General features: G+C 44.9%; 1 protein-coding gene and 1 long non-coding RNA gene across 4 annotated transcripts; one reads left to right on the top strand and one right to left on the bottom strand.

The window, feature by feature from the left end:
- Positions 1–325: 325 nt before the first annotated feature.
- LOC310766439 lies at positions 326–4,665 on the bottom strand. The gene is made up of 2 exons (XR_014550147.1): positions 2,666–4,665; positions 326–1,302 (listed from the first exon to the last, which is right to left on the bottom strand). It is a non-coding gene; the product is annotated as an uncharacterized lncRNA (long non-coding RNA).
- ZBTB42 (zinc finger and BTB domain containing 42) lies at positions 3,979–14,485 on the top strand. 3 transcript variants are annotated; one of them, XM_083616269.1, is made up of 2 exons: positions 3,979–4,083; positions 7,540–14,485. In XM_083616269.1, exon 2 carries the CDS (start codon positions 7,554–7,556, stop codon positions 8,991–8,993), a length of 1,440 nt encoding a protein of 479 aa, XP_083472395.1. In that variant the 5' UTR covers positions 3,979–4,083; positions 7,540–7,553; the 3' UTR covers positions 8,994–14,485. The 3 variants fall into 3 exon arrangements, with proteins under 3 accessions (XP_083472395.1, XP_083472394.1, XP_083472393.1); XM_083616268.1 differs by lacking the exon at positions 3,979–4,083 and adding an exon at positions 5,042–5,739; XM_083616267.1 differs by lacking the exon at positions 3,979–4,083 and adding an exon at positions 6,329–6,861.
- Positions 14,486–25,613: the final 11,128 nt, after the last annotated feature.

Raw genomic sequence — 25,613 nt, 5'->3', positions numbered from 1 at the left:
CCAAGAGGCTCAGTGGTTTAGACCACAGCGCCACCCACATCCCTTAGAAGGGGAATATGCAGCTCTCAATGCGTTTATAAATTTAGGGTCAAATTCGCAAAGTGAATGAGTTTTAGTAAAAACTGCCAACAGGCATCATCAAAAGCTTTAAATAAATCTGGAGAAAGTCAGGAAAGACCTTGTCACTCTGCTGCATTTCTGTGTAATGCAGCACTGTGTGTATTACAACAGTGTAATATGTTCTTGTTTACTTCCACTTTTGCTTTCTATTTATACACACCCATGAAGCGGTTCCACAGAAGGGCGGAGCGGGTCCCCAGGCAACAACATGTTTATGTATTTAGTACTAATTAACAGGGTTGCAATGCATTAAGGAAGTCAACTGTTTTCTTTTAAGTAATATCTGTGGTTTGACCAGTAAATTATCTGCCGTGTAGCAATTTCTTGCTTAGTTCCACTTTATATACTCATGTTGTTATACAGAAATGAATGGAATAGAGCCTCAGACAAGAACATGTTTATGGATTTCAGATTCTGGAAGTTACCGATATTACATCTCTACAGAAACGTCAAGTGCCACCATACTATTTTTTTTTCTAATTCAGAAATATTTCCCCCCCTAGTTTAGAAATCCAGTGGAAATTTGTCCAGAATTCTCATTTTTTACCAAAAATAAAATAAAACCATAGGATTTTCCCCCCAAACAATAACACTTCCTCCTTTGGATGTCTAAAGGAAGTCTTATATGAAATGCACATTTAAAACAGCATAATTAGCAGGATAATAAAATATTTTCAGAAGTACAGAACGTATCAGCTGCTGTTGCTGCCAATCCAGCCAGCTGTGGTTCATTGTGAGCAGTGGCTGTGGAACATCAGGCTCCAGGACCTAGAACTGAACTAAGAGGCAGCAAAGAAGGTCTCTGAACTCTTCCGCAGCTTTCGTTTTTGTAGCTGGAGTCAGTCACGGTCCAGCCCTCCCTGGCCAGGTGGGAAAAGGCCTGCAAGGCAGGGAGCAGGTCTTCCAGGTTATTATAGCCAAGATCGGGATTATCAATTTTTTACATCAGGGCTAGTAATAGAATCATAGAATTCTAGAGTTAGAAGGGACCCCGGTCATCTAGTCCAACCCCTTACAATGCAGGAATCGTAACTAGAGCACCCAGGACAGATGGCCATCCAACCTCTGCTTGACAGCCTTCAAGGAAGAAGAGTCCACCCCCTTCGGAGGGAGTCCGTTCCACTGTCAAACGGCTCTTACCACCAGAAAATTCTTCCAGATGTTTAGTAGGAATCTCCGTTCCTGAAAAACAGGAATGAAATATTTTATACACTAACTTATAGCCCCAGACCCATTTCCTTTACCATACGCACCTCTAAACTGATGCTCCAGAGAGACCTCCCCAGAACAATCCTGAAATGCATTTTAATTTTATAAAAAATTGAATTTGCAACTTTATGGATTTTCAGCTCAAATTGGATGGAGTCCCAGCCTTGTGTGTTTGCTTCCCTCCTCTCCCCAGCTCTAAGAAACAGATGTTTATTATTCACTTATTGGTTCATTATTGCTGTTTGTTCACGTTATCTATGCACTTCATTAGCTATTCACTTGAGCCATTCCCTGGTGTTAAATCAGCGAAATGTTGGTTGCTTAATCCGAGTTGCATGGTGAAGCCAAAACCCCAGGTCTCAACAGGTGGAGTTGTAAAAGGCCCACTCCTTTTAATATTTAATCATTCTGCTTTTTTTAAAAAAACTTAAAAGTAAAGGCTGTTCATCGGACTTTCAATTTTGTATGCTAACTTTACCAAAAGAGACAGCAGCCTTTATCTTTCATTTCAGCCCTCCCATTCACTGGAGCTGCCCTAATTTTATAGTCTCTTGGGAATTTCACTGCAGGATTAGCTGAAACTTGATGCTTGGAAACACGGAGGAGTTTCCCCAACTTTCTGATTCAAGGAAGTTATCAGCTGATAAATGCCAGGTGCTTAGGGAATTTGTGCAGACAACATGACCTTTTTGAAGATAATTTGACTTTCAGATCCACTGTAGTCCTATGAAAAGCATGGACCCATTCACACATTCGTTTGGGGTTGTTTTTTTTCCGAGTTCTCATTATGCATATAAGTGAATGTGTGAAACACTATTTTTTTTACTGTGCTTCCAACTTCATGCAACAAGTACGGTAGTCTACAGGGGGTCTGCATGGAAGGTATTCAACCTGCATTTCTGCAGGTGTAGCATTTACCATAAGGTGCAGTGTGGTTCTCCTCCAAACGGTCAGAATTTTGTCAGGATTCAATTGAATACCAGACATTCAGTGCAATTAATGTGCTCAGTGGCCCTGGCACAATACAGCCACTTTGGGGGGGGGGGCGGAATCCTAACTTTTTGTAGTTTGGAAAGTGATGGAGAAAATGTGGGATGAACAGGTTAATGGGAAGGTATCTAACCACTTTGCAAGCCAATCAGGATGACTGCTCCATATAACCTCTTTGGTAGCCAAACAGAACACACCAGCTACACCTGTTGAATTTCCAGTTTTAAAAACACTCTTAAAAGGGGTCTGCTTTTGCATCTGTCCAGCTGCCGTACAGGCATACGATCAAATGCACCTAGCTTTATTATGCGGCAAATACATAAATACGCAGGCAAAGGAAACCCACCGCAATGATCTCATCCTTGCGTCATGCTTATTCTCGGGCGCACATGCAGGCGAGCTGGCCCTAGTCCCAGCCACGTGGCCCGTTACAGATTTGAGGGCTGGCTGGGGCGCGTCTTCGTTCCCAGCCGAGGCGCCTGCACAGTTTAGCCTCGCCGGGGCCAAAAAAAGCACGGCTCTCCTGGGTCCTGACGAACATCCACGAGGGAGACGAAGGAGGGGAAATGCGAGCAGGGCTGGGCGGGCGAATGGCGCTTGCTTGGCAGTCTCGCTCCTGTTTCCTCGGCAGGAGGACACAATGGAAGTGGCCCAACTTGGCACGTTGCAAAGTTGTTGCGTCTCGCAGATCTGCGCGCACTCGGTGGAGAGACACTTGCAAAGCTCTCGCTATCTGGCTGCATAACGTGCGCGTGTGTGTATGCAACATACTTTGAACACTCTGCATCGGGATCCGAAGAATTGCTTACTCGAGAGTAAGCCCCGATGAAGTGAATGGCGATGACCCTTGAGCAAGTGAGCATTAGGATTGCAGCGGGCGCAGCAAGACGCAACGCGTGTTTCGTTGAGAAGCAAATCGTGCCCCATTGAAGCGGCAAGCACACCTAACCTCACTATTCTGGGGTGGGAAGTCTCGTGGGGGTTTACTCCCGAGTAAATGTTCCTAGGATCGTGCCTGTAGGCATAAGGATTGCAGTCTAGCCGCGATTTCACACACGTTTCCTAGGAAACAATAGTAACCCCCCTGAAAAAATAATCACCGAACAGGAGTGCCAACTTGGCTCCGCAACTGGGTGTCCCGTGGGTGCCATGTAGCGAAATTTGTGTGTGCCCGGCCCCTTCATGGGGAATTTTGTGAGTGTTCGGGCACCAAGGAAGTTGGCACCTATGCCACCAAGCGAACGGGCGATTCAAATTCAGACGAGTTGTCGGAAGTATTTACAAATAATTATTTTTGTGGAAAATTATTGAACCATAAAGCTAATCTCTTATTAACTAACATTCTCTCTATTAACAAACAATAAAGCCCGTAAATTGGTTAATCTCTTCTTGCTAGTTTTCGCAGTTTGTCTACTCGGAATTAAAGCCCATTTTCAGTGGGACTTACTCCCAAGAAAGCGCGTTCCAGGTCGCAGCCTAACACAACTTTTCACCAACGCAAGCCGGATCGGGCATTACACAAGGCTTTTATATATGTATTCTGGAATACTTCCAAGCAGGCACGCATAGGATCGGGTCCCACGGGTCCCCGCCTCATAAGCTCCCATCGTTGCAGCACGACCCGATGTATGTTTACTCGGAAGTAAGTGCCATTGTGTCGGATGGGGCGGGGCTTGCTGCTTAGCTAAGTGTGCACAGAATCGGGACCTCGTAGTGCAATCGTAGCAAGCAGCTCCCGCCGTGATCAACGAGGCGTGTTTCCAGGTAAGTATACACAGGGATGTAGTCATAAAAAAACCTCAATTTTGCAGCATGCCTGATTTCGGTAAAGTTTACTTGTCCAAGCAAGCAAAGTCCGTCCCCGGACTCGTTGGCAAAGACCATCCTTCTCGTTTGTTTAGTGGCCACTTGAAAAGGAGAAAAACCAACTGAAACTAGAAAAGTGCATTTCTGCGCAAGGCGACCCCTCCAGCATCTTTACCCAGAGGCAAGCCCCACACTGATTTCCCGGAGACTGCCTGCAGGATCACAGCCCTGGAGCCAATAGGCACCTCCCTTGCATGAGAAGCCGACTCGCGAGTAAGCGCACTCAGCGCCTTGCCAAAACAAAACAAAACACAGCGTCCCGCGCGCAACGGCTCCGCAACTCCGCAACCAAGAAGCGAAAAACCGATGGAAAGCAATGCGCCCAAGGCTCAAATTCATATCGCCGGCCTGTGTTATTTCTCCGCACGTTTTCTTGCGGTTGCTTGTTAACGCGGGAGCGTGTAAGAGTCGTCTTAGCAGTTGCTCCCCTTTACTCGCGCTTGCAAACAGGCTGCGCCCGCTTTCTTCCAAAGTCTCTGCAAACGGAGTCCAGTCCCGCCCCACTTTTTTTAAAAAAGTCCGGACAGTGTTGCAAAAACAAATAATTTGCATACTGCAAAAAAATCTTTTTTTTGCATGCTTAAAGAAGCCTCCTCGGTGTTTTTTCTTTCCAAAACATTGCCGAGGGACTCCTCACTGTATTTTCTTTCCAACCCTCCCCACCTCCTTTTCTTCAAACTCTCCCCCCCTTTTTTTTTTTGCTAAGCTATAGCAGAGAGTTTGCATTAAGAGAGAGCGCCGCTGGATTTCTGGACGCGCCGTAGCCGCAAGGACACAGCAAGCACTTTCCTCCTCCAAGCCTCTGCTGCAGCAGCTGGAGAGTTGGGATCGGGACGCGGGGGGGGGGGCGGTAAAGGGTAAAGGGAAGGAAAAACAAGGGAGGGGGGAAGAGAGCGAGCGAGAGAGGAGGATTTACAAATGCAAAGCAGCAGCTGAGGACGCAACAGCAGCTGCTGTTGCCGCTGCCCAGAACAGAAGCCCTGGCAGTCTGGCGACTAAGGCGGGGGGAGGGAGGGAGTGGAGTGGCTGGGTGGGGGTTGGATTTTTTTTTAATGTATTTTTTTCCGGGTTGCGAGCAGCAGACAGCGGCGTCCACGGGGCGCGGAGGCGTCAGTCGTTGCAGCCGCCGCCGCCAGAGTGCTATTGTGTGTGAACTGGGAGAAGAGAGAGAGAAAAAGAAAGAGCGCACAGAGCTAAAGGGAGAAAGAGAGAGACATATGCACACACCAGCATGCACACAGACACACACACTCCCCCATATGCAGGGAAAGTATCGCGAGAGCGCTCTGGCTAACAACCTGCTTCGCAACACACACAGGAGCGCTGCACCGCTGCTGGGTTGCCAGCAACAAGAAACAGCGCGCGGAGCAACCCGGACGGTGGGGAGGCGAGGCGCGCGCACACATACATGCGCGCGCGCGCGCACACACATCTGGGGGGAGAGAGGCTCGGAGTTTGGGGAGCGGAGTTGTCGGGGTGGGGAAGAGCAAGAGGGAGAGAGCGGCGCACATGCAGATATCCAGCGGCACCCCTGAGCAACACCCAGCCAGGCTGGTGAGTAAAACGCTTGCTCTGCTCTGCGCGTGTGTTGTGTTGTGGTTGCTGCACGTTCTCCATTGCTTTTAAAGGCCGGGGGGGGGGGAGCCTGCGGCGGTGCTGGTGGGTGGCTCGAGATTTCTCTCTCCCCCCCCTTCCTCCGCGCATTCCACCTTTCCAAAGCTAAGCAGCCCCCGCTCCCCCCTCTTCCCGGCAGCTTTTGGATTGCACGCGGATCCGTGCGCTTTGGCCGGGTGCGTTTGGGGCTGCGCTTCGGAGCACAAAGGGGGCCGAGAGCTCAGCGGGTTGGCTTTAAAAAGTTGCAGAGAAGTCTGGTGGTGGCGGCGGCGGCTATGGGGAGAGCAGCCGAAGGAATTCTGGATCTAAGATATATGTGTGTGTGTGGTTTGTCCCCCCCCCTTGACCACCCCACCCCCCGAAAAAGTTTTCAAACTGCAAGTGCCTAACTTTCTGCTCCTCCGGCTGCTGCGCCCCGCACCTCTCCAAAGGTCAAGCGGTTATGTCCTCCATTTCAAGTAATACGATTTGTTATTTAAGTAACTTTTCCCGGGGTGGTGGTGGAGGAGGAGGAGGAGGGTAGTGGCGGCGGCAGGATTTTGAAGGAGGGAAGGACTCGCTCAGTTTAAGTTTGAGATTTAATAGATGGCTATAATTGGGGGGGGGGCGGTTGTTGGAACTTTAAAAGGCAGCAAGCTGTGGTTGGCTGGTAGTTAGATTTGAAGTAACATATGGCATTAAAAGGGGCACAGCTGGAGGTTGCATTTCCATCGCAGTGAAGTCAGAGCAGCTGACTTTCCAGCTTGCGGTGTAATTAGCAAACGGAGCACTCCCTCCCATTCGCTCCTCGCTCCTCTCTTCTCTCCCCCCCCCCCACTCTTTTTTCACACACATACAAGCTTTCTTCCGTTACTGGCTAGCAGAAAACCCCTGCTCTTCCCAGTCCCTTGGGTGATCACCCACTTGAAAAGGCAAGGAGGGAAAAAAAAAAAAAACAGAAAGCCAAACGAGCTTGAGTTCTTCCATAACTCTTTTTGGGGGGACGTGGGGGGGAAGAGAAAGGAGACTGTATTTTCTTTCTCCAAATGAGCCCTTCAACCCCCTGCTCAGCAGCTGTTCAAGGTAAGGTGTCTTAAGAAACTACCTACCAACTTAAAGGAGTCTTACTGCAGTTTGTTTGGGGTGGGTGTAGGTGCCTTTTGCTTTTAATAACTTCCAGGGCAATCTATAGATAGATATGAAATGCTGGTGTGTTGTTGTTTTTTTAAAGTGGGAAGATGGGCTTTTTGTTAAAAAAAAAAAAAGACATTATGTGTATGATTATTCACGAATGAAGGTATTTGTAGGGGGGTGGAGGGTGCAAAATGCACTTGTTTTTGTAAAACTGTGTGTGCGTGCATGCAATACACACTTTTAATATATAAAATAGCTAACGGGGGGGGGGGGTGTCCCAAAGTTAAGATTTCGAGGAATTCACAAAAAAGCAAAGTCTTCTCTCCCTTCCTCTATAGCTGATTGCTGTTAAGACAAAGGTTGGGGGCGTTACTTCCTTTAGAAGCTTTGGTTTACTTAAGAGTCAAGTTTTTCCTGTTTTTGAAGCAGGTGTTCTGGTGTGGGAGGCATCTCTCTCTCTTTTTAAGCAATTCAAACAGAAATGATAGACGATGAACAGTTGAACTGTTATCTCCAAAGCTCCAGTTTACCCCCCCCCCCCAGCCACTCTTGTTTGTTTGTTAACAGCTGCTTCAGGAGGCCTGTGGCTTTTATAATAGCATTCAAGTTTTTCCTGTTTTTGAACAGGTTATGAAGGAAGAATGGAGTTTCCAGACCATAGCCGGCAGTTGCTGCAGTGTCTGAGTCAGCAGCGTCACCAGGGCTTCCTGTGTGACTGCACTGTTTTAGTTGGAGACGCTCAGTTCCGAGCCCACAGAGCGGTCCTCGCCTCTTGCAGCATGTACTTCCATCTTTTCTACAGGGACCAGCTAGACAAAAGGGACATTGTGCATCTGAACAGTGACATCGTCACCGCCCCAGCCTTCGGCTTGCTCCTCGAATTCATGTACCAAGGCAAGCTGGAGTTCAGCAGCCTCCCGGTCGAGGATGTGCTCGCCGCAGCCAGCTATCTACACATGTACGACATTGTGAAAGTCTGCAAGGGCAAGCTGAAAGATAAGGAATTGTGCGTGGACGAGAAGACAAACGGCAGCGGCGGGCCCCATTCGGAGAAGGACGCCCGGGTCCTGGATGACGGAGTACCCTTGGGGCACGGCGAGTTCAGCCCCGGAGAGAAATACAAAATGATTGCTGCAGAATACGAACGTTCTGCTGGAAAGGATAAGGGCAGCAGTTACCCAGGCTGGTCTCCCGATCTCATCGGCTCTGTGTTAGGCGAGGCAGAATTGGACACCGTGGCAGCTGAAAAAACAAGGGCGAACGTCAGCAGTTCGGCGGGACCTGTGTCCCAAAGACCTCCTCGCCACCCCTTGGCTTTGAGGGAGGCCGAGTGTGCTTTAGATCTGTCTTTCAAGCCCCTGGCTGGGCGAGATGGCTTCCAGCCTTCCTACATCTTTGGGCAGCTGGCTGCTGATGGGCCACCGCGACAGGGGAGCGAGCCCTTTGTCAAAGACGAAGAAGAGTCTCTGTCGGACGGGGAAGACGGCGAGGAGAGGGGCCTAGAAAGCCAGGGCTTTGGGAATTCTGGCCAGAGCCTGGCCCTAGGGCTGGGGACCATGTTTGTTGCCAGCAATGGGGATGCTCCCGTGACGCCGGAGGAAGATGTCGACCAGGAGCGGGAGGTGAGCGAGGACGACATGGCCTCTTCCGACGTCTCGTCTTCGGGGGTCGTGGTGCCAACCGGGCACATTTGCATCTGCCCACTCTGCAGCAAAGTCTTCCCCAGCCCGCACGTCCTGCAGCTCCACCTCAGCTCCCACTTCCGAGACAAGGACGGCTCTCGGACCAGGCTCTCTCCGGACGGGTCGGTGCCCACCTGTACTCTGTGCGGCAAGACCTTCTCCTGCATGTACACGCTGAAGAGGCACGAGAGGACTCACTCCGGGGAGAAGCCGTACACCTGCGGCCAGTGCGGCAAGAGCTTCCAGTACTCCCATAACCTCAGCCGCCATGCAGTGGTGCACACAAGAGAGAAGCCGCACGGCTGCAAGTGGTGCGAGAGACGCTTCACGCAGTCCGGGGATTTGTACAGACACATCCGCAAATTTCATTGTGGCCTTGTAAAGTCGCTGGTGGTTTGAGGGAAGTTGTTGTCGTTTCAAAAGACACCCGTCTGCTCTTCATGCCGGTTCGCTTTGGCCAAATGATATGGGGAAGGAGGGTGGAAAATAATGTAGGTCTACATTTCATTGCCGGGGGGTGCGGGGGAGAGAGGGAACATTGGTTCTACCCCTCCCACCCTGGCCCTCCTTACGCCAGCGGCGGTGGCGACACTTAACGTTCTGTTGTTGTTTTTCTGTGTGTGGCAGGTAAAATGAATCTTAATCTGTAGATAGCTTAATCCAAAATCCTTTGGATAGAAGCTGATTTAATCCAGTTGATTGGCCTAATTGGTCTGCGCCAAGTGCGTTGTTCTGATGCTACAGGTATGTTTTGCCCTGCTGGTTTTGAGGGTGCCCTCTTGCACCCTCTGCAAGTTTAAAAGGAATTGGAGAGAGAGAATGAGAGAGATGTGAACCTTGATCCCAAATGGCAGTTTAGGTAGGACAGTGTGTACTGCCTATATAGGAGCCGCCTTCTCCCCCCCCCCCCAAAAAAAAATTACCATTCATCTCTCTGTTGCAGGTGCATCAAGTAGGCAGTTTTGGAACGCATTGGCCTGAGTTTCTCTCCCACTCTGGATGTAACTTTTTTTATTCAACCGTTTTAATATACTCCAGACAAATAGAACTTCAGGCAGTGTGAAAGTGATAGCTGGGACAAAGGCTTGTGCTTCATGGGGACTATCTAGAATCCTTAGACTAACTTGGATCTGGAATAATAATAATAATAATAACAACAACAACAACAATTTTATTACTTACATGCCACCTATCCAACTGGGTAGCAGAAGCCACTCTGGGCGGCTCCCAACGTACTAAAAACACAGTAGAACAACAGTGGAAATCAATGTAGGGCCATCCTGCAAAATCGCTTGACTATTTACAGCAAAAGTGTTCTGAATTTGGAAACTGGTCCTACTAACTTAAGCTCTCACTTTGCTGCTCTTTTCCCCCCTTCCATTTTTTTTAGGGGGGAGGTTTGCAATTCTAGTGAATGGTGCTGAAATATTTCAACCTGTGGGGCGTCATCTCTCAGGCCTAGTTCACAAATGACCCCAGCGTGGAGTGGGTGTGCCCTATGGCTAGGTGGTCGGGGGGAAAGGATTTGGAGCTCTTGTGCCTTTAATAGTTGCATGCCTCTGGAATTCCCCCTTCTACCCAACTATTAAAGGAGACCCTCTCCTCCATCTTGTTAACCCTACCTGTCGCTCACCTTGTGCAGAACTGTGAATGTAAGCGTTGCCTCCATGCAGAGAAGCCATTTTTGTGCTACAAAAAAGGAACAGGCAGGTGTTTGGCTGGGGCCTGTCTGCAAAGGCCTCAATTCATTAAGTTTTGATGTGCTGTGAGAGAAGATACTTAGTGAGGTGCAGACATCCTAACCGTGCCACCTTAGTAAAAACCGCATCCCTCTATTAATAAGAGCTCTCCAGTTTTTGCTTCTAACGAAAGCTGCTTTCTTGCAAGTAAATGCCCTCTTGGATCAGGCCTTGAGAAATAGGATGTTGTTCCCCTTCCTGGGTGCCCATTGGTCAGAGCACCAGTCCACCAAAATACTCCATCTTCTCCATTCCTTGGTGAATAGCAGGCATGGTTTGTGTAAGGGAGAAAGATGGGGAGCTGAACAGCCAAGGTGCTATTGAGCTTTCCCCATTCTGTGATGGTAGCATCTTCTTGTGAAAGTAGGTAGGGATACCTGAATCTCCACCCATTTCTGCTTGCAGTTGCACCTGCCTTCCCTTGGGGCATAAGTTGGGGGTGCCACCAGTGAACCATGCCTCCCCATGTAGCTGCCTCATACACCTGTAGTTTCTCCTACAGCTGTTAGCACATCCTTGGCCAACCTGGCACCCTCCAGATGTTTTGGCCTGCGGTTTCCATCAGTCCCAGACAGGAGTGGTGGTCCGAAACATTGGTGTGCCAGTTTAGCCAAGAGTGCATTATGAGCTGGTACCATTTAACTCCTGCCACGAAGGATGAATTAGCAGTTGCTAATGTTTAGGCCATGCATTTCAGACTTATGGTTAAAGGCATAGGAACAGAACCAGTCGTTCTGTTTTTAATTATTATTATTGTGGCTCACTTGCCCCTTTTTCAGATTTGAGCAGCAGGCTAAGCCAGTGAATGTACTGCCCTGCACACTTCATTGCTTGTGTGCGTGCAAATGCTCCTGTTGAATGCACAGAGGCATGTATATTTGTTCTTGCGTGCTCTCTCTCTCTCGCTGCTTTCTCCCTTTCTTTTAGCATGGGGGGTTGGCTCCTTTAAGAGCATCTGCAAGTCAGAAATAGGACACTAATCAGGAAACAGAGCGCCGCTTTTTATTTCTTGGTTTTCTTTTCATCCCTCCACCCCGCGCCCTTGAACTCACCGGGCCTCGCTTGACCCTTGTAGAGAACACATCTGGTCGGAACAGCTGGTGGGGGGAAGCGTGGGGAGAAAGGGTGGGCTCAGATGGGGCCCAGAGGAAGTTTGAATCAGGGGGTCGGAGTAAGGGAAGGTGCCATCACTATCATTTCTTCAAGGGGGGTGGGAATGCTATTTAAGGGTGGTGGTTGTTTTTTTGCAGTGTGCAGGCAGTTTGAAGGACCGTTTCTTGAAAAAGAAACGTTCAGCATTTCAAAACTACTAGGATGTCTGCCGTGTTCTGGAGAAGTCTTTTTGTGTGATGCACGTTCTTGTTCCATAGAGTTGGAAATGGCTTACACTAAATTGAGGATTTACACTATGTTAAAAGTTTTAAATCTCCCCAATGTTTTTTCTTAACATTGCTTTTTGTTTTGCTCCTGGTGATATTAACTATTTTTCTCCGTAGGGTCAGATTTAGCCAAGTTCCACTTGGCCATTCACATGGTTCACTCCAGACAAGCAAAGCTTTGTCGCATTGTTTTGGGAGTGTGGGTTCCTTTTTCCTTTAGTTAAGAGAGATTGAAACGCTGTAGAGTTGGAACAAATCTGGGGTGTTACTTCAACATATTTCTGCCTAATTCCAGAATGTCTTTCTAGCAACGTCATTACGTATCAGGTTATGCCTTCTTAAATCCATTCAATGTATATTTTTGCCTACGCGAATCTTTGAAAAAAAGAAAGAAGAAAGATTGCACTTGAATGTAATTCTGTGGCATTGGCATCTAGTGAATGGGACTGTAGAAGGATTGCCAAGTCAAATTTACGGATGTTTTCGGATTCTCTTAAAGTGAAAACCATCTCATTTGGAATTTTCATGGGTTTTCTTTAATATTATGGAAGCACTGAAATAATTTGCCCTAAAGGGCATGTTATGTTATCCTGCAGAATAACACAACATAATCCTGCATTTCTGATTACTGGGATACCACCACCCCTGCCCAAAGGGGACATGACGCCACGGGAAGGGATAAGGTGCTCACCCAAAGCCGCCTTTGATTTTTGCCACAAAAGTTCTCACTACTGAAGAGACAACCCTCTGAGATTTAAAAAGAGACTTGCCTCTTCAACTACCAGAACAGACGCATAGCTCTGTGCGTGTGGTTTTCTTTCTCCTGTACACATGTCTTCCCTGTTAGTTCCTATCCAATGTATTTAGGAAGTTATGCTGTGAAGGAGCAATATTAATATCATTATAGAAACACTATTTGAGGTAGTGTGGTGGTGGAATTGTGAGGGAAGCAACTCCCTTTTCTTCAGATAAAAACTGACGGGTTGCGGTTCCTTTCCTATTCCTCTTAAATTACGAGCGCACATATAATGTGAATTTTTACTTCTATTTATAAAACGTCTAAATGGAATTCATTTGTTACTGTACAAATATTCTTGCTAACGTATGTGAGGCATGTCAGAGCAGTACATGCCTGAGATATGTGACTATGGTACTGTGGTCTTACTTCATGTTCCCCCTTCCCCCCCCAAAAAAAAACTTGGATTGGAAATAGCACTGAACAAAACTTTCAAAAATTAAGTTATTTCTTTTCTGTTTTAAACTTTTAAGTTATATAAATATATTTTTCTTCCTCCTGATGATACTTGATACGGTATTTATTAGATTTTTTTTTAATGGAATGCTTACTTTGAGCTTTTTTTTCAGAATAACAGGCTTGAAATCTCTGTGTAAATTTAATTTTATTTCTTTACATGTTTAAGAAGCGAGAACGTGTGAATCGGTGTGTAGAATGTAGGGCTGTTCATTTCCTCATCCCAGTGAGAATTCCAGGGTGCACATGGAATCTTTGTTAACTGCAATAGCCAGCCTGCTGCTCTGCAAAAGTTTTGGACTAGTTGCAGTCCTAAACACCTGTTGGCAGAGGTGAGATGCTTCTTCCAAGTGGATATCCATCTCCTGTTGTAATGAACAGGACAGTGAATGTGCCTAGGTCTCTGGATTGGGGTACATGTTTGCTTCTTCCTCCTCCTGGTATTTTTGTAGAAGGATTTTAATTTTATTTTTTTTAGAAGTGCCATATGACACCATTGGAGTCTGCTGGTGTATTAGAGGGTTGAAAAGAGTTTGCATCTGAGTGTTGTCTAGGAATCTTGAACTTTTTAGCAAGGGACATGCATTGGGCTGCGGCGGGGAGGGGATGAAGGTGACAGGTGTGCCCACCTAAAATGAATTGTCGAAGCATTGTCTTTTTTATTGTTCTCCCAACTTTTCTGGGTTGGTGTTTTATTTGTTTTGTTTTTTTAAAAAAAGAAGTTTGCACTTTTGAGATTACTTCTGTTTGTTCTTTGGGTTGTTTTTTTAAGGTTGCAATAGTTCTGAGCATGTTTGTTTGTTTGTTTGTTTGTTTGAAAAAAAGGTTCCTTACTCTACAGGAAAGTACTAAAACCTTGCACATTGAGGTGTCTTCATTATTATGCAGCAGCTGTTCTGCCTTGCAAAGAGCATAATTGGAAAGTCCTTTTCGACTCCCATTCTCGGTTTTGATTTCATCCCGAGTCAGGATTTTACCACGATAAACTGCTTTACTTAAACAAAACACTGGATTTGTCTTATGCTCCAAACCGATACTGTGAAGAAAAAAAAACGTTTTGAAAGAAGAAGGAAAAGAGAGAAAGATAAATCAGTTATTTTTAATTGCTTTTAATTTTGATGCAGTTCAGAGTCAAATATGTATATTTAAAGACACTAATTTTTTGTGGGAGAGTTTTTTATAGTATACAGTATGTAGAAAAGCTATTGGAATGAGCTATATTTTATATAAAAAAAGTTCTTTCACTGTTTTATAGTGAACTATTTTCCCCACCCTACTCCCAGTGTTAGGTCTATGCTGTGTTTAGCTTAGGTTCGACAATCGCATATATATATACAAAAAAAGGCGTTGACAGTTTTCCCTTCATGTTTAGTTTCCGTGTGGAGTTTTTCTCTCAAGTTTTTTTTTTGCAATTGTGTGTTGATATGTGCTGTTTTAAGAAAAGGAAAAAAAGAAACTGTGACAATCGTGATTAGAACTGCTGTCTTTATTAAATAAAACATGTTAGAGTTACAAAAGAAATCCTTTTCTTCTTGTTCTAAAAATTCATGGCGGAGAAGAAATTATGTTGGAAGGCGCTTGGGATTTAACCAGCATTCCCCTCCTTACTTTCCCCACTAAGGATCTATTTCAATTTTGAGTCCCCAGATACTGTCAGACTACAACTCCCATCATCCCTGACCACTGGTCCTCCTAGCAAGGGATGATGGGAGTTGTAGTCCAGCAATATCTGGGTACCCTAAGGTTGAAAGAGGCTAATCTATGTGTTTAACCTCCCCTCAAACAATATGTAAAGATGGAGCATTTCACGTATTATGCAGAGGCAAGGCTAGGTTTGTTCCTGAGCATGCACTTTCAAGAACTGAGATGGCTCATTCGGTAGAGCATGAGACTCTTTAATTCCAGGGTTGTGGGTTCGAGTCCCATGTTGGGCAAAGGATTCTTGCACTGCAGGGGGTTGAACTAAATGACCCTCATCGTCCCTTCCAACTCTGATTCTAAGAAGCTAGAGCCACCTGTAGCTCCCTGAATGATACATGTGATTGCAAAATTGCCCCCCTCTCTCATTCTTGATGTATGTGTACAGCTATAGAGATGGGTGAAGCGACGCCCTTTATCTTGTTCCTGTCTGCAAACAAAACAAACCTTGAACCTTTTGAGTCTGCCTTATTACTCCATTAAAAAAATTTCACGGTGGTGCCGTTGGTATGAAATCCATCCTGGGTCACATCTGGGGTTGTAATAACCATTTGAAGGCCAATGGGCCTTTGTGTCTCATGGCAGACTTTCCCTCTGTTTACCTGTCTGGTTCAATAGAACGATGCCCTAAATTCCTCCCCTTTGTCAAACGAAATTCCAGCCACAAGTTACATAGCTTCAGTTTCGTTACCTTCAGTGAGTGATTTAATACTGTGGTTACTTTCCTCGGGGCCAGAAGTTTTCACAATAATAAAATTAGTATGTAAAGTACACTGGTACCTCTGGGTTACGTACTTAATTTGTTCTGGAGGTCCGTTCTTAACCTGAAACTGTTCTTAACCTGAAGCATCCCTTTAGCTAATGGGGCCTCCCGCTGCTGCCGCACCGCCGGAGCACAATTTCTGTTTTCTTTTTTTTTTTTAAATAATATTTATTAAAGTTTTAAGGGGTACAAAAAGAAAAAGTAAAAAACATCATTTTAAACAAAAAACAATACAACACATCCCAATAGGTAAAGAAAAAAGGATAAGATACAAAAGAAAGAAAAAATAAAAAAGAGAAATAAAATCCATTAAACAAAAAAGAAAAAACAAAGAAAAATACAGCAAATCTTCCCATTACTTATCTTTCATTAGCTTATTTCCTTGACCTCCTCTCACCTCCCTTTTTTGTATTCTAGATCGATTATCCATTTCAGCAAATCCTTTCCCTCTTTTCAAATTTTAGTCCTGTAATTTATCTTAGTATAATGTAGCTTTACTTTCCCTCCTTTCACCAATTAACAGTCAGTTATTCCCAAATCCTTTATATCATTCCTGCTAAAATCACATAACATCATTCCAACATCCTTCTAACAGTCATTAATTTTACAATGTTTCTGTAAATAGTCTTTAAATTTCTTCCAATCTTCCTCCACCGACTCTTCTCCCTGGTCTCGGATTCTGCCAGTCATTTCCGCCAGTTCCATGTAGTCCATCACCTTCATCTGCCATTCTTCCCGGGTGGGTAGATCTTGTGTCTTCCAGTACTTTGCAATAAGTATTCTTGCTGCTGTTGTGGCATACATAAAGAAAGTTCTGTCCTTCTTTGGCACCAATTGGCTGACCATGCCCAGGAGAAAGTCCTCTGGTTTCTTCAGAAAGGTATATTTAAATACCTTTTTCATTTCATTATAGATCATCTCCCAGAAAGTCTTAATCCTTGGGCATGTCCACCAAAGGTGTAAGAATGTACCTTCAGTCTCTTTACATTTCCAACATTTATTATCGGGCAAATGATAGATTTTTGCAAGCTTGACTGGTGTCATGTACCACCTGTATATCATTTTCATTATATTCTCTCTTAAGGCATTACATGCCGTGAACTTCATACCTGTGGTCCATAACTGTTCCCAGTCAGCCATCATAATATCATGTCCAACATCTTGTGCCCATTTAATCATAGCAGATTTCACCGTTTAATCCTGAGTATTCCATTTCAACAGCAAGTTATACATTCTTGACAAATTCTTAATTTTAGGATCTAGCAGTTCTGTTTCCAATTTTGATTTTTCCACCTGGAAGCCAATTTTTTTGTCCAAGTTATATGCCTCCATTATCTGGTAATAAGCCAATCTTGCACTCTATTTTTTAATTTTTCAAAACTCTGCAGTTTTAATCTGTCTCCCTCTTGTTCCAAAATTTCCCAGTATTTCGGCCATTTGGCCTCCATATTGAGCTTTTTCTGAGCCTTCGCTTCCACTGGTGACAGCCACCTTGGGGTTTTATTTTCAAGCAAGTCCTTATATCTTATCCAAACATTAAACAGTGCTTTTCTGACAATATGGTTTTTAAACGCTTTATGTGCTTTGACCTTATCATACCACAAATATGCATGCCACCCAAAAACATTGTTAAAGCCTTCTAAATCCAACACGTCAATGTTCTCAAGAAGCATCCATTCTCTCAGCCAGCAAAAAGCGGCTGATTCATAATAAAGTTTTAAGTCTGGCAGGGCAAATCCACCTCTTTCTTTAGCATCAGTTAATATCTTGAATTTTATTCGAGGCTTCTTGCCCTGCCAGACAAATCTAGAAACAGCTCTCTGCCACTTCTTGAAACACTCCATTTTATCCAAAATTTGCAATGTTTGAAACAAAAACAACATCCTTGGCAACACATTCATTTTTATCGCAGCAATTCGGCCTAGCAATGATAGTTTCAAGTTTGACCATATTTCTAAATCCTTTTTCACTTCCATCCAATATTTTTCATAGTTATCCTTAAATAAATTCACATTCTTAGCAGTCATGTTAACCCCTAGATATTTCACTTTCTTAACCAGTGTTAGTCCTTTCTCCACAATTTCTGTTTTCATCCTGAAGCAAAGTTCTTAACCTGAGGTACTATTTCTGGATTAGCGGAGTCTCTAACCTGAAGCGTATGTAACACAAGGTACCACTCTAAGATAGAAACGGCTCATAAAATCAATTACAGTTTTAAAGCAAGTAAAAGTAGAAAGAAAAAAAAGGTAAAGGACCCCTGGACGGTTAAGTCCAGCCAAAGGTGACTGGGGTTGTGGCGCTCATCTTGCTTTCAGGCCAAGGGAGCCGGCATTTGTCCACAGACAGCTTTCTAGGTCATGCGGCCAGCATGAGTAAACCACTACTGACGCAACAGGACACCGTGACGGAAATCGGAGCGCACAGAAACACCCATTTACCTTTCCGCCACAGCGGTGCCTATTTATCTACTTGCACTGGCGTGCTTTCAAACTGCGAGGTTGGCAGGAGCTGGGACAGAGCAATGGGAGCTCACTCCGTTGCGGAGATTCAAACCGCTGGCCTTCTGATCGGCAAGCCCAAGAGGCTCAGTGGTTTAGACCCCAGCGCCACCCGCGTCCCTGCACGTAACACCCCATGCCATGCACACACAAACAGGAGTGACCCGATGCCAAACCCACAGCTGGTTATTCTGCAAATATGTGTAACTGTTGGGAGTTATACCCTGCTATAATAAGTTCCATATTGTTTGTACTGCTGCACATTGAGTGGCCTTTGGATACAGTTTGTTAGAAGCTACCATTAACATAAAACACAAGGGCGAGGCTCCTAATTTGGCAATGACCTATAAAGCCCTACCCAACATGGAAGCGGACTACCTTTCTCCGGTTGAGCCTGTTCATGCACTTGAGATAATCTTCTAAGGCCCCTCTGGCAACACTTTCTGCAGTTAAGGTAGGTCGTCGTGTTTGTCTGTCGTAGTTGAAACAAAATAAAAAAAATCCTTCCAGTAGCACCTTAGAGACCTAAGTTTGTTATTGGTATGAGCTCTTGTGTGCATGCACACTTCTTCAGGTATCTAAAGAAGTGTGCATGCACACGAAAGCTCAAACCAATAACAAACTTCTTTGGTATCCAAGGTGCTACTGGAAGGAATTTTCTAATTTTGCAGTAGGGAGGACAGTCTTGTCACTGGTGAAGTACTCTCCACAAGCCACATTTCCTACTCCCCTCTGTGATGTCAGTTCCACGTTTAAAAGATGCCTCCGGAAACGCTTTACAGTCATTTGCTTTTATTTCCTACTTTGACACCTTATTGTCACCTATTGGGAATGTGCATTGGCCACAAACCTCATCTTGGACCCGGGTTTGCCACCTCAGAAAACAACCTGATTCGCTTTGGGCAGCTTGGGGGAGGGGGCTGCACGGTCCAGGGAAAAGCAAAGCTTTCTGCTTCCCTGTTGACTATCGTGGAAATCAAGTGGCTATAACATTGTTTTAAATAACGGTCTCTATAATGTTTCTTCTTGGCAGGAATGGATGAAATTTGCAGGCATGGTATCACTTTGAAGAGAAAGAATACTGCCAAAGCTCAAAAGGGCAGCTACGGTGGTTCTCCTGCAAGGACCCCCTTTTCCATTTGGGGGTGATTAAAAAAGTATTCATTTTATCTGCCATGTTTTGTGTGCAACGTGTATGAAAATAACATATGGTGACCCTTGATAAGAAAGTTGCCAAATTTCAGAAGATGCAAGGTGTATGTTTGCTGCACATTTTGAAAGTTTATTGCAGGGGGTGAGTCTGAAAAGGATTGGCTTCTCTCCCTGTAATTTTGTGGGCAATAATTTCAGTAAAAAAAATAAAAAGTGTATGTACATTGTAGAGTTTCTTCTAGCGAAGTAACTTGCAGAATTTCAGGAGAATAGTTGCAAGGGCTATGGAGTTACAATGAATGGGGTGGGGGCTGCTTCAATTGGTGCCAAAAGTCACAGAAACTTGAGCGTAAAGCTGACTTGACAAAGAGTAGATGTTTGGGCACGTGGTACAGAGACAGAAGGAAGTGGATGCCCTGCATTTTCTAAGCAAGCATCACTAACTGAACTAGCACAAAATCAGACAAGAACAAGGGGATAAATTACTTCCCTCCTCCAAAGCACCGTGATTGGAGAGCCCTGATGCTCTTGTTTCTTCTGCAAAAGAAAAGAAAAGAGACAGCTATTGGTTACAAAACGAAATATGCACACAAAACCCAGCTACCCTCCCCTCTCCTCCAACCTTGGTATTTTCCTCACAACCTTGGGGAGAAATGTTTCAATATTTTGCAGCCGAACTCTGCAATGATTGATTTGTTTTGGTCCTCACCGCACCCCCTGCCATTCCAAACAGCTCACAATGTTTTGAGAGGCCCCAGGCTCAGTTTGGGGCAATTCAGAGGGAGGCCAGTTTGGCTCGGACAAGTCCCAAACCTCTCTGAATTGGTCAGGGATTCATTTGTATCTAATGCACACCCCTAATCTTCACTGCTTCTGTTCTTGTAAGCCGCCCCTGGGGAAGCCACTCTGAGGGGCAGGGATAAATGTTTAAAATAAACGATGCCTTCGTTCACCCAGTTCCTTCTTTTTCTTCTCCCACAGGTCTTTCCTGCACATTGTCTTTCCCCTCAGCATTTTTGGCTTCCCCTCAACTGTCACCACAATTTCCCTCCCTCCCTCCCTCCCTCCCCCCATTGATCTTTCCCGCCATTTTGAGCATCTTCCTTTCTGAGCCACGTTGTCACAGACTTATGCCCAGAGATGGACAGATCAAGATCTACTGACAATTTGGAGTGGATCAGCAAGGGTTTCCAATTTGCATTTCTTTCTTTATCAAGGAAAATAGCAAAAATATTTTCCTTTATCAAGGAAAATAGCCCCTACCCCTGAGAGTTGTTAAGACACCCAACTGTTTCCCACAGAGAGCCACAATTCCCACAGTTTGCTGAGAAGGAAATTAATTGTTCAACCACTCTGAAAACTAGCTCTGTGAGGGGAATCTCCTAACATCTCTCAGCACCCTTAAACTACAGTTTCTTCGGAGGAAGCACTATTCAAAGTGCTTTAAGCATATAGCAAGGGTGAGGCCTGAGTCTTTCTCTAGCTGGTGGATTGTGGGGTTTTATTAAATAAACCCAAAACTAAAGCAGACCCCACGATCCTGACGTCTCCTCACCCCTGTCAGAGGCACTACGAATAATTAAATATGGTTTGACTGGGGTCCATTTATAGGGAGATGGAGAAAGGTAGCTAGTAACTTCCTCCACCTGTTCATCCCTCATTCCCTTGGCTTAATGATGAAAACATGAAGTTAAGAGCTGTGCCTTTTCCTTGCAGTAGTGAAGGCAGATGGGGCACATAGACCTCTAAAGAAAATACATGAAAGGGAACTGGGCAATGTGCAAAAGGCTTCTTGCCACCGCCGTGAGGCAAGCACCACTTATGTGGTCTGTTGGTTGAGTCTGAGAAACCAGCAGGAAGCTGTGATTCAGTAGTGAGAAAGCAGCACTCTGCGCATGTTCAGAGCACCCGTCCCCTGCTTTCACTGCGTCTTCCAGAACTTACCCCTGCCTTTACAAATGGGCTCAGAGCTAAACCCCAGAGAAGCTTTGCCTGGATCTGTTGAAGCCCCAGAGGCCTAAAAACTCCTTTTATTATCTCGGAATATCGGGGTGGTTCGGCACTGCCCCCCAAATCCTGAGCACTCCACCGCTCACCGCCCTGCAGCCAGACAAAGGTCTCCTCAAGCGACTGACTGGCTTCTTTCTTCCCACATTAAAAATATTTGCTAACCTGGTTTTAATTGAGGCGGGCAAAACAATTTGCTTATTGTAATCTTTTCCCCTCCTTGTTTGGCTCTTCCACCCCTCCTGTAGCACAGCTGCACACTTCTGCACACACAGCTGGCGCTTGTGTCCTTTCAGAGTGATTTGCCCTAGAAAATTAAGACTTGCCAACCTGGTTTGAACAAAACAACAACAAAGAAACCCATTAATATTCTCCGGGCCTTTTGTGTGCTTGCATGTGACAGCTTCTGCAATATCTCCATAAGAGGAGGCTGGCACAGTCCAGAGGAGGAGGAGGAGGAGGAAAATCTGAGGCCGGGCCAGATTCCAGCCAAAAACAATTTCTGCTCGCCAGAGCTGTGACAACACTTGCAAAGGGTAAGGGGGTCACTTGCGACAAAGTTAACATTCAGCCACCTGCTTGAATTCACAGTGGGCCTCTTCTCCTATTGCCCGGCGCTGTGTGGCTACTTTTTTCTTCCTCCACTGCTCGATTGTTCTCATTCCTCCGCAGTCTCCGGTTTGTGAAGCAAAGTTTGAGCAGCGTTCCTCCCCTTATTTCTTCCTCCTTTCCATTCCAGACTTTCCACTTTTCTTTGCACTTGGGTTGTTAGCACGGTAATGAAATTTAAACAAACGTCGTGCAAGACGTATGTATCGGAATGCCTTGGGAGACATCAGAAATGGCTCGTCGCGGATGCCAAGTCGCTTTCTCTTTTTTTTTTCTTCATTTTTAAAATTTATTTTCCAAAAAAATTTAAACAAACAAACATAAATCTCAACTGCATTTAAACCAATCTTAGTAACATTGTTAAGTGGCTTCCTCGAATCCCCCTAGCTGAATTTCAGTGTATATCATTATAACAGTTTTCCAAAACTATTTTTCTCATAAAATTAACTTAATCACTTAACATCTTTCTTTCTTTCTATTTTAACTTTAAACATATTAATCTCTAACATTACATATTTAAATCCTAAGCCTATCTGGAATTTGCAAGTTTTTCCAATTAAATTATCTTAACATATTTAACTAAATAGTCCTTGAATTTTATCCATTCCTCCTGGTACTCCTCCTCCTTCTGGTCGCGGACTCTTCCAGTCAGGTTGGCTAGCTCCAAAAAATCTATCATCTTCATCTGCCATTCCTCCACTGTAGGGACTTCTTGTGTTTTCCAATTCTTTGCTAACAAAATTCTTGCTGCAGTTGTGGCATACAAAAACAGTTTCTAGGGCAATTCCAAATGTGTTATTCCAAGAAGAAAGGCCTCTGGTTTCTTAATAAATGTGTATTTCAACTTTTTTCATTTCATTATAAATCGTCTTTCACTTTGGGGCAGGTCCACCACATATGATGAAAGGTACCCTCCTTTTCTTTACATTTCCAGCATATATTATCACTGTAATGATAAATCTTTGCTAATTTTACAGGGGTTAAGTACCATCTATACATCATTTTCATAATATTTTCCTTTAACACCGTACATGCAGTGAACTTGACCCCTTTCCTCCACAATCTTTCCCAGTCTTCAAACATTATATTGTGTTCCGCATCTCTTGCCCAATCTATCATCACTGATTTAATTTGCTCATCTTTTGTATGCCATTCCAACAATAAATTATATATTTTAGACATAAATTATACATTTTAGATCCAAGGTGGATTTTGGGCAGTGTGACCTGTTCTGCCACACTTGGCACTGAGCTGGGGGGAGGCGCTACAGGGGAGCCCAACTATGATATAGCGAGTTGAGCAGAACGAAAGGCAAGAGGTTGGGGGTGGGCGATGAATTTTGGCCTCTGAAATTTGAAAGACCAAAGTCTGCTCCTGCACCCGCCCCCCTTTCAGGGAAGAAAGGAAGTTTCAGAGCTTAAGCCCTGTCCAGTGAACCCACCAATCTAGCCTAATATGTTTGTGGGAAATAAAGGGGAGCTGCCTCAGGTGTCTTCCTATCCCTTGACCACCTTCCCTTTAAAACTTCCACAGAAAGCAGAACCTGAAGCCCTCTCCATTTTGTTGAACTACCACCCTCCCATCGTCCCCAAGAGTCCTGCCATTGGCCAGGTGGGAGCTGGGAGTCCCAACAACAGCAAAAAAGAACCCCAGGTTCTTTGTCCCTCTGGTGGGAGTGAGTTCCCCGTCCCTGGTGTAGGCAGTAGCATTGAGGCGAAGGACTGCTGTTCTTAAAAAGAGTCCATGTTTCTGAAGAAGTCTGCAGGTTTGATTGCCATTTTATTTATAAACCGCATGTTCCACGAGTAAATCTGTGCTCAAGGTCGTTTACAGAAAAATCAAAAACAAGATGCAATAACAATGCACAATCCATGTATATCAATGAAATGTAAAAAAGTAAATAAAAAATCAGCAATTAATGTGTTAATACCTGGTGCTTATAATTAAATGGTTTGGGGAGCAGGTGATGGCGGACCCTTCCAAATCTACAATACTATAATTCTTTGAGCTCTTAGTCTGTCTGATGATGCTGATGCTACAAATCAGAGAAGCCAATGTTGAGCTACATACGCTCACAAACCGGCCTGGTGGAGGGCAGCTTCCCATTTCTCTCTCCCCCTGTGATCCTGTTGACTACTAAACTGGCCGTAAGGATGTACTGTGTGTTTCCTTGGCCTTCCCTGGTTCTCCTTTATGAATAAGCCCTTTAAACCACAGAGCTGCTCTATTCCAGTTCCCTAAGAAGTGCTGGCATCTGGACAGATTGCATTCCTTTGGACCCTGTGATGGAAAGAATGAGGCTCAGGAACAAAGAGTCAAATGCTTAGATCTGTACCCAGAAATCGGATATTCAAGAAAGGGTTAGCCGGGTACTTTGGTCTGCTTTGAATAGGCAGACATTAACTTTTAAAAGCTAAGGATGACATATACGACACCAACATCCTTCTCCAAACAGTCTGTGTGGTGCCCAGATCCTTTGGACAGTATCGAACAAGCCAGTTTGTTGATTCTGTTATTTTCCTTTAAATGAGAAAAGGGCTAAATATTCTCCAGTTTTGATTTTAGGGTAGAGGTTGTTAAATCACACTATGAATTCTAGCTCGGTGTGGGGAATAGGGGTTCCCTAATAACAACACTCTATACCATTAACCTTACCAACAAAGGTCCGTATAGTTAAAGCCATGGTTTTCCCAGTAGTGATGTGTGGAAGTGAGAGCTGGACCATAAAGAAGGCTGATCGCCGAAGAATTGATGCTTTTGAATTATGGTGCTGGAGGAGACTCTTGAGAGTCCCATGGACTGCGAGAAGATCAAACTGATCCATTCTGAAGGAAATCAGCCCTGAGTGCTCACTGGAAGGACAGATCGTGAAGCTGAGGCTCCAATACTTTGGCCACCTCATGAGAAGAGAAGACTCCCTGGAAAAGACCCTGATGTTGGGAAAGATTGAGGGCACAAGGAGAAGGGGACGACAGAGGACGAGATGGTTGGACAATGTTCTTGAAGCTACCAGCATGAGTCTGACCAAACTGCGGGAGGCAGTGGAAGATAGGAGTGCCTGGCGTGCTCTGGTCCATGGGGTCACGAAGAGTCGGACACGACTAAATAACTAAACAACAACAACAACAATAGCATTAACCAACAACAGTTCCCAGGATTCTTAAAGTGGTATGATGCAGATTTAAATGTTTAGTGCCGATGATTCCCAAGTTTGGTTACTGCATCTCTTTTTATATATATATGAAAAAGTGCAGCTTTTACATTTCCTTAGGCTCTGGAATCCCTTTTGTCATCACAGATTCTGAGCTGCCTTGTATTTATGCAGGTGGAGGATTAAGGAGTCACCTGTAACACTTGTTGGTCCTTAAACAAAGCCATGCCTGGGAATGGCATCCTGCCATTGATTGCCTTTGCACAGCTATCCCTTTATGTTCCAGCTGGGCTCTTAATTTTTGTTTCTCCGCCCAGTGGCTGGAGTTACAATCACGGCAGTTTAATAGGTTCAAACACCAGAGAAAGTCTCGTGAGATAGCATGTCTTTTGTATACTTTCCTGGGTTAACAAATGCAGTGTGTGAGTTTTGCAACATGCATGTAATGTCGAAAACAAAGTTGACTTCTTCGACTCCAGCTCAGTTCTAGCAACTGCAGAGAAACCTAATAGGAAGATTGAAAGGGCCTGCTTGGGCAGCACAGTTTTCCTCTTTACTCCCCATTCCCTTTTCCTTTTGTGTTGTGTCTTCTTGGATTGTAAGCCTGAGGGCAGGGGCTGTCATTTTAATTGATTTGTAAGCCACTTGGGGAGCTTTTGCAGCTGATGAGTGGGGCTTAAATACTTTGAATAATAAAGAAAAACACAATGATGGCTTTGAATAGGCCCATATCTATCTATCTGTCATCCATCCATCCATTTATTTATCCAT

The sequence above is a fragment of the Podarcis filfolensis genome, assembly GCF_964270895.1.
Source record: "Podarcis filfolensis genome assembly, chromosome: 1".
NCBI classification, from domain to species: Eukaryota; Metazoa; Chordata; class Lepidosauria; order Squamata; family Lacertidae; genus Podarcis; species Podarcis filfolensis.
This window is presented reverse-complemented; position numbering and strand designations above follow the sequence as displayed.